This window comes from Typha angustifolia, chromosome 15 (assembly GCF_048772165.1).
Source record: "Typha angustifolia cultivar Huaian chromosome 15, ASM4877216v1, whole genome shotgun sequence".
Lineage (NCBI taxonomy): Eukaryota > Viridiplantae > Streptophyta > Magnoliopsida > Poales > Typhaceae > Typha > Typha angustifolia.
In genome coordinates, this window is record NC_133253.1 from 21,341,310 (window position 1) to 21,355,433 (window position 14,124).

General features: G+C 35.1%; 1 protein-coding gene across 3 annotated transcripts in view; it reads right to left on the reverse strand.

Annotated features, from left to right (window-relative positions):
* Nucleotides 1–14,124, reverse strand: part of LOC140777556 (cleavage and polyadenylation specificity factor subunit 3-II) — a 35,938-nt gene that overhangs the window by 8,462 nt on the left and 13,352 nt on the right. For all 3 annotated transcript variants that reach the window (XM_073121746.1, XM_073121745.1, XM_073121747.1), the window contains 8 exons: nucleotides 12,951–13,024; nucleotides 12,157–12,293; nucleotides 11,595–11,658; nucleotides 11,178–11,243; nucleotides 8,145–8,214; nucleotides 6,160–6,264; nucleotides 5,313–5,454; nucleotides 3,031–3,127 (listed from right to left, as the gene is read on the reverse strand). In XM_073121746.1, coding sequence (XP_072977847.1) covers nucleotides 3,031–3,127; nucleotides 5,313–5,454; nucleotides 6,160–6,264; nucleotides 8,145–8,214; nucleotides 11,178–11,243; nucleotides 11,595–11,658; nucleotides 12,157–12,293; nucleotides 12,951–13,024 — 755 coding nt within the window. The remainder of the gene's footprint in view (nucleotides 1–3,030; nucleotides 3,128–5,312; nucleotides 5,455–6,159; nucleotides 6,265–8,144; nucleotides 8,215–11,177; nucleotides 11,244–11,594; nucleotides 11,659–12,156; nucleotides 12,294–12,950; nucleotides 13,025–14,124) is intronic.

Here is a 14,124-nt window from a genome sequence, read left to right on the forward strand (position 1 = left end):
CTAGCAGTGTGCTACCTCGACACTAATTACTCCTAATCCCCCTCAACTGTCGAGTCCTCCCTCCTCCTTAGGATCTCGTCCACCTTCTCCCCCCTCATCATTCTCCCAACAACACCTCATGCCACCAAATTTGAAAACGGGTCGGATTAACTCCGACCCGACCCGCTATCCGACCCGACTCGGATCGGATTCGGATAAAAAAATTCTATCCGACTCGGATTCGGATTCGGATACGGATAGAATTTTTGAAAAAAATTCGGATACGGATTCAGATACGGGTCGGATAAATTTTTCGGATTCGGATACGGATATCGGATATCCGTTTATCCGCATATTTTTTTAAATGATTTACAGTTTTTAGTTTGCTTATTTAAATAGTAAGTATTAATATTATTACTAATAATGCGTTATATATTATTTATATAGATTAATTTCTCTAATTTTATATATTTGACATACCAAAAAAAATTTGTTGTAAACTCTTAATAATTTTGTGTTAATTATATTTAAATAAAATATTATAATTATTTTAAATTTAATTAATATCCATTTAAGATCCGATCCTTTATCCGAAAATTATCCGTATCCGTTTAATTAGGATATGGTTTTAAATTTTGCTATCCGTCTAATATCCGTATCCGAATCCGTATCCGAACTAAAAATACGGATCCGGATATGGGTTGAGCACTATCCGATCCGTATCCGATCCGTTTTCACCCCTACACCAAATCCATCATCATTATCACCACTCTCATCACCATCATCACCATCACCTATCATCTCCACCTCCACCGTAACATTGTCTATTTTCACCCTAACTGCAGTCAAAATCTACGAAGGACGTGAATATAAAAAATGTAGGTCAAAATTCATAAGTTTCTTACTATAAGAGAATATTTAGAGACTATTTTTTTTTCTGAATATGCAGACTACTTCCCTGCATCCCACCTTGATCAGGCAACGGACGCTCAGTTCATATCACACTTTATATGGAAGATCAATGTTTTAAATAGTGATTAGGGCGACCGCCAAGACGAGATGGTACATCGGCTGCCAAGGCAGGATTGTACACCGGCCGCCTCGCAAACAGCCCAGGCGACCTCGCCTTCTTAGCAGGCCGCCTAGGCCTTCTTAGCAGGCCGCCAAATCATGTGGCGGTCCGCCAAGGCGCGTATCTGGCCGGGCGGCCTGCTAAATCATTTTGCGGGAGAGCCCAATGGTTTTGGATTTAAATCAATATCGAGCTGGATCTTGAGGCTAACCCGTTAATCGTTCAAATAACTAACCCATCGTTCTCCTCACTCTTGATCTCCCCGAAGCCTCCTCTCTCATTCTCTCCAAGCCCTAAAAATCTCACCATTCTCTCCCCATTCTCGGTCTCGCCGAGGTTTTGAGCAACGCTGGCAAGCGAGCAGCTGACCGCAGCCATTCCCTTCACTGAGCAATGAGCACAGCCTTCCCCTTCATAGCTCCGAGCGGCAACTGACAAGGTGGGAACTGAGATATCCCTTTAGATGATCCTTCCCCTGCTAAGATTTTTTTTCTTCTTCCTTTTCTCCTTCTCTTTCTCCCTTTCACTGCCGGCTTTGCTTTCTATTTTCTTCACTGCTATAGTAAATCAGTAATTAACACTTAAATACATAATTATTGATTTACTGTAGCAGCGAAATGGTTTGATTAATTAACTAAAGAAGCAAAATTTGATTAATTAACACTTAATTACTGCAATACTGCATTAGTTTTCTTTAGTTTTTATTTTTTTTCATAGTTTCACTAATTAACTGCTTCACTGTAATTATTAAATAATAAATATTATTCACAGATTCATTCAAAGAAGAGACATAGATTGGAAGTGAAGAGATTGAATGATCTAGCCTATGTACAATTTAATGCAAGGATGAAAGATCGAAAGATAGCAAAAGAGAATAATCTTGTGGCTTTAAAAGAGAGATATAATGCAATTGATTGGTTGGATAATGATCCTCAAGAGCAAGAGGTCTTCCCAGGTGAAGGGTTAACTTGGAAGATGGTGACAGAGACATAAGCACCAAGTGCGGAAGAATTTTTATCATCAAGGAAGAGTGCTAGAGTTGCCCGAGCTACTACTAGTAGCACTCCTTCCACTTCTCTAGATGAGCAATTGATCCACTCAGATGAGGAAACAGAAGATGATGATGTTTAGCTAGAGCTTTATGATGATTCAGGTGATAATTTATTGGCAAATAAATGAAGCTCCACCTGAAGATTGTGAAGAAGACTAGAATTCTAATTTTGAATGTCAACTTATTATGAATGTGATTCTTATGATGATTGTAAACTTGTTAGATACTTAGATATTTGGATGTGATGATTGTGAATTTGTTAATTTTGAATCTTTGATCATATTATTTATTTTAGATATTTGGTTGTGAACTTGTTACGAATTTGATAAATTAATCTTTGATCATGTTATTTGTTTTGGATATTTAGTTGTGATATTTGTGTTATAGTTGCGAATTGTGAATTGTGATTATGTTATTTGACATTGTGGCATAGTGCATCATTATAATATATAATATATATATATATATATATTATAAAAAAAAATTAATATAAAAATACTAGACCGCCTTGTCACCCGCCTTCCGCCTTGACGCTAGGCGGTGGGGTGACCGCCCGCCATCCGCGGCTGCCTTTCAAAATATTGTGGAAGATACACAAATTTAGCTTCATATGAATGAAAAGGCATAGTAAATGCATTGTCTACACCATAATAAAAAAGTACATAATTAGGATCAAGAATAATAGTGTCCCACAAAATAAAGATGACACTAGGATTTGAATTTGGGAACCCTCAAATAATATGAGCTCTTTTAATTAATGGAGCACTATCACATTGACAGTTATGAGTTTTTATAATCAAATAAAGGATTGAGGCGTGACCTAACTTATATGATATTCGACTATCTGGCTTGGCTTAAGTTAATATGTTTAACACTAAAACAACTTCAGCAGGATTAGAGTTCAAAATACTAAGATTTTGAAGACAACCTGACATCTCACATCGATATGTGTATCTTTGTCCAAATCAATTCTGGTAGGTTTACCTGACATCAGTTTATGGCCTATTGTTCCAGCAACACAATATCTGCAAGAATAAAACAGATATAAAGATCAACTAATGGACTGCTAACCTAGTTGCATAAACAGAAGTGGGAAAATGACTTGGTAACAAGTTATAAAATGTTTGATTGCTGCTATTTGTAAAACTCCATGGTAGGTACACCAAAGAAATGTTCTATAGGTCATAACCAAGAACCATGATAGCATCATTTTTAACAGGCAGGTCAACTCCATGGTAAGTATACCAAATAAAGTAGTTCCATCATATGATAATTTAATATTACACAATAATAAGGACAGTTGTGCTGGTTGCATGCCCCATACCGAATCTCTAACACTCTATTTAGATGGAGAGGAAAAGAGAAAAGAAAAGAGAAGGGAGAAGAACTATCTCATTTTGTTTGGATGTAATCAAAAGAAACGAAGAGAAAAATAAGTTTACTATGTTTGGTTAAAGGATAGAATATAACAAAAAATAATATGTTTACCATTATACCCTATATCTAATATATAAACTAGCACAACTTATAATATCCATAAGATTACTGTTTAAAATAAATAGAAGTAGCATAATATCCGGCACAAATTATACTATTTAATATTTGATTATTCTCCTTTAGATTTGTAAATAGAATCTCAAAAGATTAAGTAAATAGTATAATAGAATAGGAGCATATTTGGAATGTTAAAATATAAAAAGAGTATGTTTCTTTTCTCTCCCTTTCTCTCTACTTTTAGAAAGAAAAAAAAAAGTGACCATTAGAGGATATTTCTTTCTCTTCCTTTTTGTTCCTTTCTCTCCCTTTCTCCTAAAAATTCAATCCAAACAAGAGAAAATCATTCTGTCCTAATTTTCTCTCCTATTTTCTCCTATTCTCTCCATCCAAAGAGGGTGCAACTCCAAGGTCATTTTTAACAATTGAGGCAGGTCAACTCCATGGTCATTTATTCTCACTCTCTCTCCCACTCTCTAACTCCACCAGTTACACAGTGTTTTCTTTTTGCACATTTTTTCTCCCTTTTTCTCTCTTCTAGTCTCTAAATCCCCATACTTATCTTTCTCAGCATCCGCTAAATAGTTCTCCCCTTTTTCCATTTCTTCTTTCTCCATCTCCCACTCTCTAACTTAGTTTCTAAGGTAGCTTTTTTTCATTTCTTCTCTCTCCCATTTCACTAACTACCCCTTTCTTTCTCTACAGTGATGAAGAGAGAGGGTGTAAGAGCTTTCTCTTCATCTCAATTCTGCATAACAGAAATCTCTTATTTCTTCCTTTTTAATCTCAGTTCTACAATAGTAAATCTTTCTCTTCTTAATATTCATCAACGTTTTGAGTAAATTAATACTTTATTTGTTTTTAGGCTTCACAGATGAGTAATTTATTATTTTATTATTTTTTGCCATTTTTTCTAAATTTTTAATTTTTTTTATATATTTACAAATAATATTTTGATTTTTATATAATTAAAAAATAATCTAATCCAATATGAGCGGCCAATATGGCTGATACATATCGGTTTTGTTGACCGGCCATTCCTGAGTTTAAGAACTTTGGTTGTAAATATATATACATACATATATGTACACATACAAACATATAGAAACATATATAAATATACATATAAGCCTCTACGAATAATAGAGATGATTTTCTATGGTTGTGCTTTTTTAATAACTAAATTATCGTCATATCATGTGACAATATACACTTAAGCATGCCTGTAATGTATCTATTAACAAAGCTAACCATTTATAACAAATTGTCACTTAAAGAGCTAAAAAAAAATTGATTTATAAATCATGAGCTGATTGTGGCATGAAATCCAAATATGTCTGTATGATACAAGAAGTATCTGTTCTTCTATACCAACACGTGCCACAGTGTATGTCGTATAGTAAGTATGCAATAACTGACAAAAGAGATTTCATCAAAAGAAACGTACCTTAATATCTAGGGTCTAGACAAGCTTCTATCAGAAGAAAAGGCAGTTACAATATTTATACACAATAGATACTCTACCAGTATATGTGACTTCACATTTCACAAGTTGAGCATTTATATAATAATAATATAACAAAACACAGGCAAATAATCATCCATTAATTTAGCTTACCCATTGACCTCTACTATTTTAGTCATCTTGGCAAGCTATGAGCCATATATATTACAGATCTAAGAAAAATAAATGAATGCAAAGTGACAATAGAGTACCCAGGAAGTGTAACCAGGTTCCTTTCAGATGGAGCCCATTGTTTGAATACCTCAAGGGAAAATCCTCCACTAATCATACCAGGTGTCGCAAAAAGAACGCAAGGTCCAGGTGCATTTACAAGAGAACGTTCAAAAGAGCAAACTGTAATATCAAGAACGATCAACTTAATCTTAACTGAGAAAAATGAAACAAAACCCATAAAAGAAAATTAGATCTTGCTATATCTTATCAATTTCTCGTAGTTCTACAAAGAAAGGGGACAACAATGAAATTGAACCCTACATAACATGACTAAAATCATTAGTTGAAAATAGAAAAGTTTAAGTATCTTGGGTTGGCAGAATAACACTTCAAAGCAAATGCATCATATAAAAGAACAAAAAATAAATGAAAATAAAATAGCAGTAGCCATGTAATTGACTGCCAAGATTCTAAATATCTTAATATTCCAAACAACAGGCTCCAGTACCAAATGCCCCAGAAGATGCAGCAGGAGGGAAAAGTAAAGCAGTGTGCTTATGGGAAGATCGATGCCTTTTACAAACCTAAACACTCATATGTTACTAACCAACTTCCTATTATTTAATTCGCTTATATTCTAGCTTAAAAGATTGCTGAGTTACTAAAAAGAATTAAATCTACAACATTTAGTGATGAAATAGATCTGTGTCACCTAATTCTTCATACTTTCATAGTTAGTGTGTCATATATCTCAGTACTAGATCTAGATAATTCTTAAATTCTTTGTAGTAAGCAAGTTACATCAGGTCAAAAGTTCTAAATAAGAAAACAGAAAATGAATTCGATCCGAAACTTTCAATTAACCAAGAATATGCTTGAAAGTACCATGCTTGAAGTCAAATGGGTTCCGAGTTGTGTAACTATCTTTGATCTTTTGGCTGGTCCATCCAATGAGCATTTTGTAGTACATATTGGCTTGAATAGTCAAACCTGCAAAATAACATGAGAGAATTAGTCAAGATTACGAGAACGAGGCGTGGTGGGTAAAAGGGGGCAATTTGGATATGCTAACTCATACTAGATCTATCTAGTACAGTGCCACTGCAAAGAATATTATTGATAGTTGACTACAAAATATACACTAACTTTAAATTCTATCCCTTTTATTTATTTGCATCTATCAAGGTATTACCAAAGTTCCAAAACTCGGTATCGAAATCGGGATCGGCCATCCGAAAAAATAATACGTATCAACCATATCAGTGATATCGACAACCCGTGTCAGATTGGACTATTTTTTAATCATCTAAATTCTAAATATTATTTTAAATACAGATTTTATAAAAAAATAGAAAATGATAAAAATAGTAATAATTATTTACATACGAAGTCTAAAAACTAAAAATTATATTAACTTATTTAAAACTTTAATGAATAGTGAGTTGGCTCTCTCTTTTCTTTCCCCTTCTCTCTCTTTTCCTCCCTTTCTCTATTATTGCAAAGACAAATTTAATTTTTTTCTAATTTTCTTTCCTTTCTTCTCTCTTATTGCCACTAGGCAAATATTATTTTTTTATTTCTTCTCTCTCTTCTCTTTTCCTTTCCTCTCTTTTTTTTTCATGTCTTCCCTTTCTCCTTTCTCTTTCCCTCTCAATCTCTTCCTTACTCTCTCTCTCTCTCTCTCTCTCTGTCACTCCCTCTCACTCTCTGTTATTGCAGCAGATTTTATACTGTAGTAACAAAGATTAAAAAAAAAAGACAGACAGAGAGAGATTGGAGAAAAGAGAGGAAAAGGAAGAGAAAGGGAGATGCTAGAGAAAGGGAGTAGAGAGAAATTAGAGAGATGGGGCACCCGAGAGAGAAGAGAGATGGAGTGAAGGAAGAGAAAGGGAGAACCCGTATCGAGTATCAACAGATCCCACTCGGGATTAGTCAAAACTTGGAACCATGGGCATTACTGAACAATGGATATCGACTGATCCCACTCAGGATTGGCCAAAACTTGGAACCATGGGCATTACTGAACAATGGATATCTAGATCACATCCTGAAGAATTAAAAATCTCATTTATTATCATGTATTCAGCAACCTAGAAGGCTGTGGGTAGAGTGAGACAGAATTAAGTTCTTAAGAGAGACTGAACAATTGGTGAAAATAAATGTGTAACTGCACATAGTTTGTATGAGAATAAGATATTGACATAATGCGAGACAATAAATGAGTTCCATGACCACAACAAGACAATCAGATTTCTCATTGGTCTGCACTTTCAGATGATTCCGCTCTATGGATGCTTAAATTTCATTTCAAAAGGTTGTACATCTAGTTTCTGTAATCTATTGTAAGCACTAAGCATCTCTTTCTTTCTTCTTTCTTTCTTTCTTCTCTTGTTTTCTTTTCTTTTCTTTTTTTCAATTTTTTGATTGCTTTTGCAATAGGCTGATTGGACTGGACAATGTAAACCAAAAGCTTAAGAGTTTGGGAAAAAAAGGATAACCAAACATTGCATCACTATGAGTATTGGTTCATAAGACTTAATTTGCACAAAATCAAGTCTGCATGAAGATTCAAGTGAAGCCATGACCATGCAATGCATCCTCATTCTGTCCAAAATCCTCGTGACCAATAACGAAAGTGGCTTGATCCAAAAGTGCGGAACTTTGTAATGAAAAAAAGAAGTTTAGGGGTATTAACTTATGCAATGTAATATATATAATAAATTTAAGTAAAAAGAGGTGATACACACTGATACAAGGAAGCATACAAGGGAAAATCTAAGTTACACTCCTAGCATATCTAGGATGAGAATGGTCCAAAACCTGAACAACAATCAGCACTCTGAAAAAAGCTTAGCACAAGAGTACCATACCGGCAGACAAGTAAATAGGAACCTTTAAGTTCATTCTTTCCCAATAGTCATCCAACAATATGCAAAGCTCCTGATACACATTAAACTTATCAGAGTACCAACTACAAGATATAGAAAAGCAAGTAAAGGTGCCCAACGAGAAATGGCATCTTTTTGCCTCTGATGTCTCAAAAGTTCTGCTGAACGGTTTAGTTGAACAAAATCCTATTAACTGAAAGAAGTATTGACAATAGTAGAGAGTTACTGAGGTATATAACTAGCAACGCTTATACAAATATTTATGGATGTACTTCTCACATAGAAAATACTAAAAAGCAGGTTGAAGTGTTATACAAGAAAAAGAAAGATTTGTCCAGAAACTTTTAATTGCAGTTCATTGAGAACAAAGCAGTTTCAGTCTAAGATCTATCAGCCAAAACAAGAAAAGGAAAGTTGTGTATCCTGGTTAAATCAAACAAGTAGAAACAACTGGTGAAGAATAACCAAAGCTGACCAAAAGTAGCAACATTAACTTGAACCATGATTGAAACAAGCAGGTCTTAATCAAATTTATCCAAAGATAAAAAACTCAGATCACTAGTTCCAGAAAAAAGAGGGTCAAATATAGCCCAAATTAAAAAGCTCACCCTACCCAAGACTGCTCAATTTGGACAGGGACAAACCTGAATTTGGCCCCACCACTTGACTCAAGATCGAACCTGGGCAATATGGGCCCAAATCTTAAATTAATTAGACTCCCTAATTAAATATGACAAAATCCTACCTTATTAAGGCTTATTTCTTTTCATCTATAAAAAACGGGAAAATGTGGGGCGGGGGGAGAGAGAGAGAGAAGAGCAAATAAATAAATACAAGAAAAAAGTTAAGAGATCAAGATCTTATTCGGAGAGAGAAAAGGGGCAAAAAAGAGAAGAAAGGAAAAGAGAAAGAAAGAAAAGAAAATTAATAGAGTGTCTTAAATTTGTGCATATTACGATTAAGATTCGAAAATCAGATTATTTAGAATTAAGCAATCAACAAGTTCCTACTCATATTCTCTTAAATTCTTTATTATTCTAAACAATATGCAATAAGGATTGTCTTGTCGGTGCCACGACCTATGCCAGCCGTCGACACAACATGTGTTGCAGCATCATTTGTGATGCAAGAATAGATGATCCACCATTAGCCCGTGCAAGAGACAAGAGAGAGGGATGGTACTTTATCATGTACTGCCACCCTCACTGTGGCTATCCTTGCCTCTACCCTCTTTTCACATCAATTGTGCCAAGTCTCATGTAGAAGATGAGAAATAGTACTGGATTGCTAAATTATAAAGAATCCACTTAGGGTGATCATAAAGTATAAACGGATCTAAGATAGATGTAACTAAAATTGTAAATCAACCCCTCTTAGTAGCTTCACCGCTCGCCATTGACCTCGTTGTCGAGCTCCAATCCAGATCTACAATTTAAATTTTTAATCTCTCTCGACCTTCCTCCCTCGAGTTAGGGCACCCAATGAGGGTGTGAACTCAGGCGACGGTGACTCAGCGAATGGCAATGGCAAAGGTGAGTAGTCCCTTATCTTTTTTCCTCTCTCTCTTACAGCATGTGTTATGCCAACCGATAGTCGATACGATCCATGCTTGTGGCATGGCCATCGTTGCTAGAAACTACCATAGACACCTTGAGGGCAAGGTGGTTAAAAGCATGGTGGAATGATATGATCCAAGTTTGGATTAAAATCGAGTGCGAAATTAGTACAAATCCCAAAATTGCAAGAATTTACCAAGCTGCACAATTTTTAAAAATATTCATTTAATGTCTGAATAATATATAACCAAATGGATTAGATTGACGACATCATTATCTATACTTTTTGTATTCTGACTTTCAACAGATTCAAATTCTATCTGAGGCACAACAGTCATCAAATCTGATGGAGAGATGAAAGATGGATGGATAGGATTAATTTTTAGTTTATTTTAGTTAACTGACGACTCTTTATTTTATTCTCTATAGCCTTATCGCTTGTATCTTAGGCATGAATAAATGATTATTGAATCATCTCCATCTCTATCTCCTCTCTATCTTGTCCCCTTCTCCCTTTAAATCCCATAGAGCCAACCTCCATCTTCCTCTCTAATTCAGATCTACCTACCACCCATGCCGCCACCTCCGTCGACCACACCATCTCCCTAATCTAAACCGCATCGGCCCCACCACTGCCCTACTCGATCCGCACCATCTTCCACCAATCCACTCTAGGATCTGTCCACAAGTCCATCTCCCCTAGGTCGGTCCATATCAGATAGCAGGATATCAACATATGATCTAAATCTAGATAAGTTTGATATATCTATAAACAGATCAAAAAAGTTCTCCAGATTCAAGTTCAAGTTGGATGGGATAATATGTGACCCGTTTTCACCCAACATTTTCTATTGGAAATGCTACTTGAGATATCACACTCCAGAGACAAGGCAATTTCATAGCGCAATACAATGAGAACTAATCACATAAGAATGAATGAGTATGTAGCTATTCAAAATGTTAGAGGTCTAAAAGAATTAACTAATTAAGGAGTCCTATATGTAAGATCTGACCATCACATTAGAAGTACACTCTCACCCAGTTGTCGTTTTATCATAAAGCCCTTTTAAGGATACAAAATGTCTTCGAAGAAAAAGTTACCTAAGTTGTAAACTGTATGTGCCCAATTGGAGTCATTTATAGATGGCTCCATTTGAAAGTAATTAACATAAAGTGGTTGTACTAAATGAGAACTTAGACCTTTGAAAATTGTTTTTTCTATCAATTGTCGAAAAGCATAATTCTGAAGAAAGAGATTCATATATGCACAAAAAAATACCAACAAAAACACAAAACTGATGATACTGAAACTTAGTCAACATACTGTTTCTCTATTCAAGAGAAAGAAATGATGGTTCAGCATAAGTTGGATACGTTTTAAAAGGAAATGACAATTATGAGAATAACAAGTATGCCAACAAGAGGGGAGCAAAAATAAGAAGATTTGGAGTATCTCTACCTGCGCTCTCCCCAAGGCAAATGTTGGAATTAGAACTTTTCCTCCTCCAGCTACACATTTATGAACCTAAAAGACAGGAACTACCATTCAAACCAATAAAAAAAAGTAATGGAATCATATAACTAATATTTCTAGCATTTTGGTACAAAGATATTAGCAATATTGGTTCAAATTCTATTGTATTGTGTTTACCTGTAGAACATAATCTTTAAGTTCTTAATAGCTAGAAGAAAAGGCTATATTCAAGTCATTTCAGGACTAAATAGACCATCTATTATCAAAGAAAATTTTTCTACAGGGGACTCCCAGAATCCAACAAACATTACATGCACAATTATGCTTATTTAACTTTTTTAGCATTAGGTTTTAAGACTTATGAGAATAATCACATAAGCACATAGGTAAAGTTCTACGTACAGCTTTCAAGAACTCCCTCTCTCGAGCATATTTTGAATCCCGTATAGTTGTTGCATATGTGGATCTACAAGAAAGGGGGAAAAACAAAGAAAGTGATAAAAAAAAAACATGGCCAAAAATATGCTACCAATAGGACAGTCTTAAAATGCAAGTAATAAAGATTAAAGATTAAAGATGTCACAAAATGTATCTGACATATATGAAAGAAAAACAAAAGGAATTCATTATATAAATCTGCATACTCATCAATAACTACAAACAACAAGTATTTAGTTTACTCGATTCTTCGTTGCCTCACATATCATGCCATTTCATTAGTTTCTTTCCAGGATCCAAACAAATCAATCTTTTTTATAAGGTGAGTAGACAATTTTAGATATATTTTGTTGCAAAGATATATTTTAGAGAAAATTTTCAGTTAATTTGCATGGTATCTAGTAATCATCAGAATATCATTGTCTTTGAACATTGTGAATAGAAGCACATCGATGAGGTAAGATGAGGTAAAATGTCAATATTTCTGTTTACTGTTTTTTGCAAAGTAAAATGTCTGATTTTGTACTCTGTTATAAGCAGATCCAAGTGCAAACGATCAATTTGAGCAGCCCCAAGATGTCTATCTGGTGTCATGTTATAATCCCCAGTGTAGACCATAGCAACATTTCCAACTTCTGCATAAATCATTGCAGCTCCTAGGACCTTGCATTTGATACAATCAATCATAAGTTTCGAAGAAATAAACAACCATAACAAAATCTGATTTTCAGACAAAGGTCAATGACATCAGCAATCAATTAATTATAAGAATACCCATGTCACTAAGGCAATAGAAGTTGTCAAGTCAAGACTATACAAAAATTGCAAAGCATACTCTTGTTTAGATTATAGTCTACGAAGAAATTTCTCATTCTCCTGTTCTGATCAACTAACCAGAGAAAATATAGGTGTCTGCAATACATTCCTAGCTACCGAATATGATAAGCAATATTTCCATACTTCCTAAAAAACTTTGCAACAGTTGACAGATTTCTTGAGACACACGTACATGTCTGCATGAGCACACATGCAGAAGGCATGACGATTGAAATCAGAAGCATGTAAACCATCACAAATAATTTCTAATCTCAATTTCCATCCAGCCCAGCAGTAGACTTGTAGATAGCAGTAGAGTTGTAGATGATGTCAAGAACCATAAAAAGAAATAAAATGGCATCATCATTCTGGAATAAGATACTCTAGATCTTCTTTGGTCATATATTAAAAAGCATGAAATTACCTAATTAAGTATATGAGGAAATAAATATGCCATAGCCAAAGCTCCAATTAGATGAAGGAGATTGTAAGAGAACATCATACATGCCCAGCATAGTAAGCACGAATCTGAAGATCTTTATCAACATGGATCGTCTGCTTCAAGTCCACCGGTGTAACTGCAAGAAAAGACTATACAGTTATATCTTACAAGTTAATCTAACCATGCAGATGGATATGTACCAGAAGACATAATTATAGTAGTAACTAAAATGTCTTGAACCTGCTACCTGTGAGCATACACAAATCTTTTTCTTGTAAACTTCATCAATCTCTTTACAACAAGATAAGAATATGTAATCAAGGTAGAAGAAAATAATTTGAATGTAAGTAACATACACTGTGAATGCAGAATGCAAGATGAAGTTTCACTTACCTATTAGGATCAAAGCATGAATACAATTATATGATCTATTATCGTGTTATAGAATAGTCTTATAATTTATGGCTTGTCATGTGTTAGTCACACAATGGTCATGCCTACAATAGCCATGTTTTAATCATGAATGGTCGTGCCAGCAATGTACTGCTAGGTGGCACAACGGGTGCCGCACGGCACCCCCCCTAGTAGCTTCGCCACGATCTCGTTATCGAGCCTGCCATCACCAATCGTCAATCGCTGAGTCGCCGCTCGAGTTCGCACCCCTATCGGGTGCCCTAGCCGAAGGGAGGGAGGAAGAAAGAGACAGAGAGAGAATTCGCAACTTAAGTTTTTAAACCCCCCCAATCTCTCTCCCTCCCTCAGGCAAAGGCACCTGATAGGGGTGCGAACTCAGGCGACCACAAGCAGTGACTATGAAAGTGAGTAGTCATTTACCTTTTTCTCTCTCTCTACGGCACAGCCGGTAAGTGCCGTGGCATGGCCATCATTGGTCTTAATCACAAAATTGCCACATGTTAGTTATAGTATCATATCCAAAGATAAAAGATTAACGGGCTAAATTGAACAAGAAAAATTTTGCAGTTGCGTGCATAAACCAATGTATAATCAAACAACTACATAACCTACTTGGAAAAACTACCCTCAAGGGGAAGTGAATAGTCATTGGCAAATTCTATTGAACATTATTTAGTAGAAAGGACTGTTTGAAAGCATAACTAAGTAGCAAAAGTGATTGCTTAGGTAGTCACTATATAAGAAAAAGATTATTACGAGAAACAAAAATTAGTAATTTCAAACTTTACTTACCAGAAATATATAAAGGAGGTTACCAAGAAA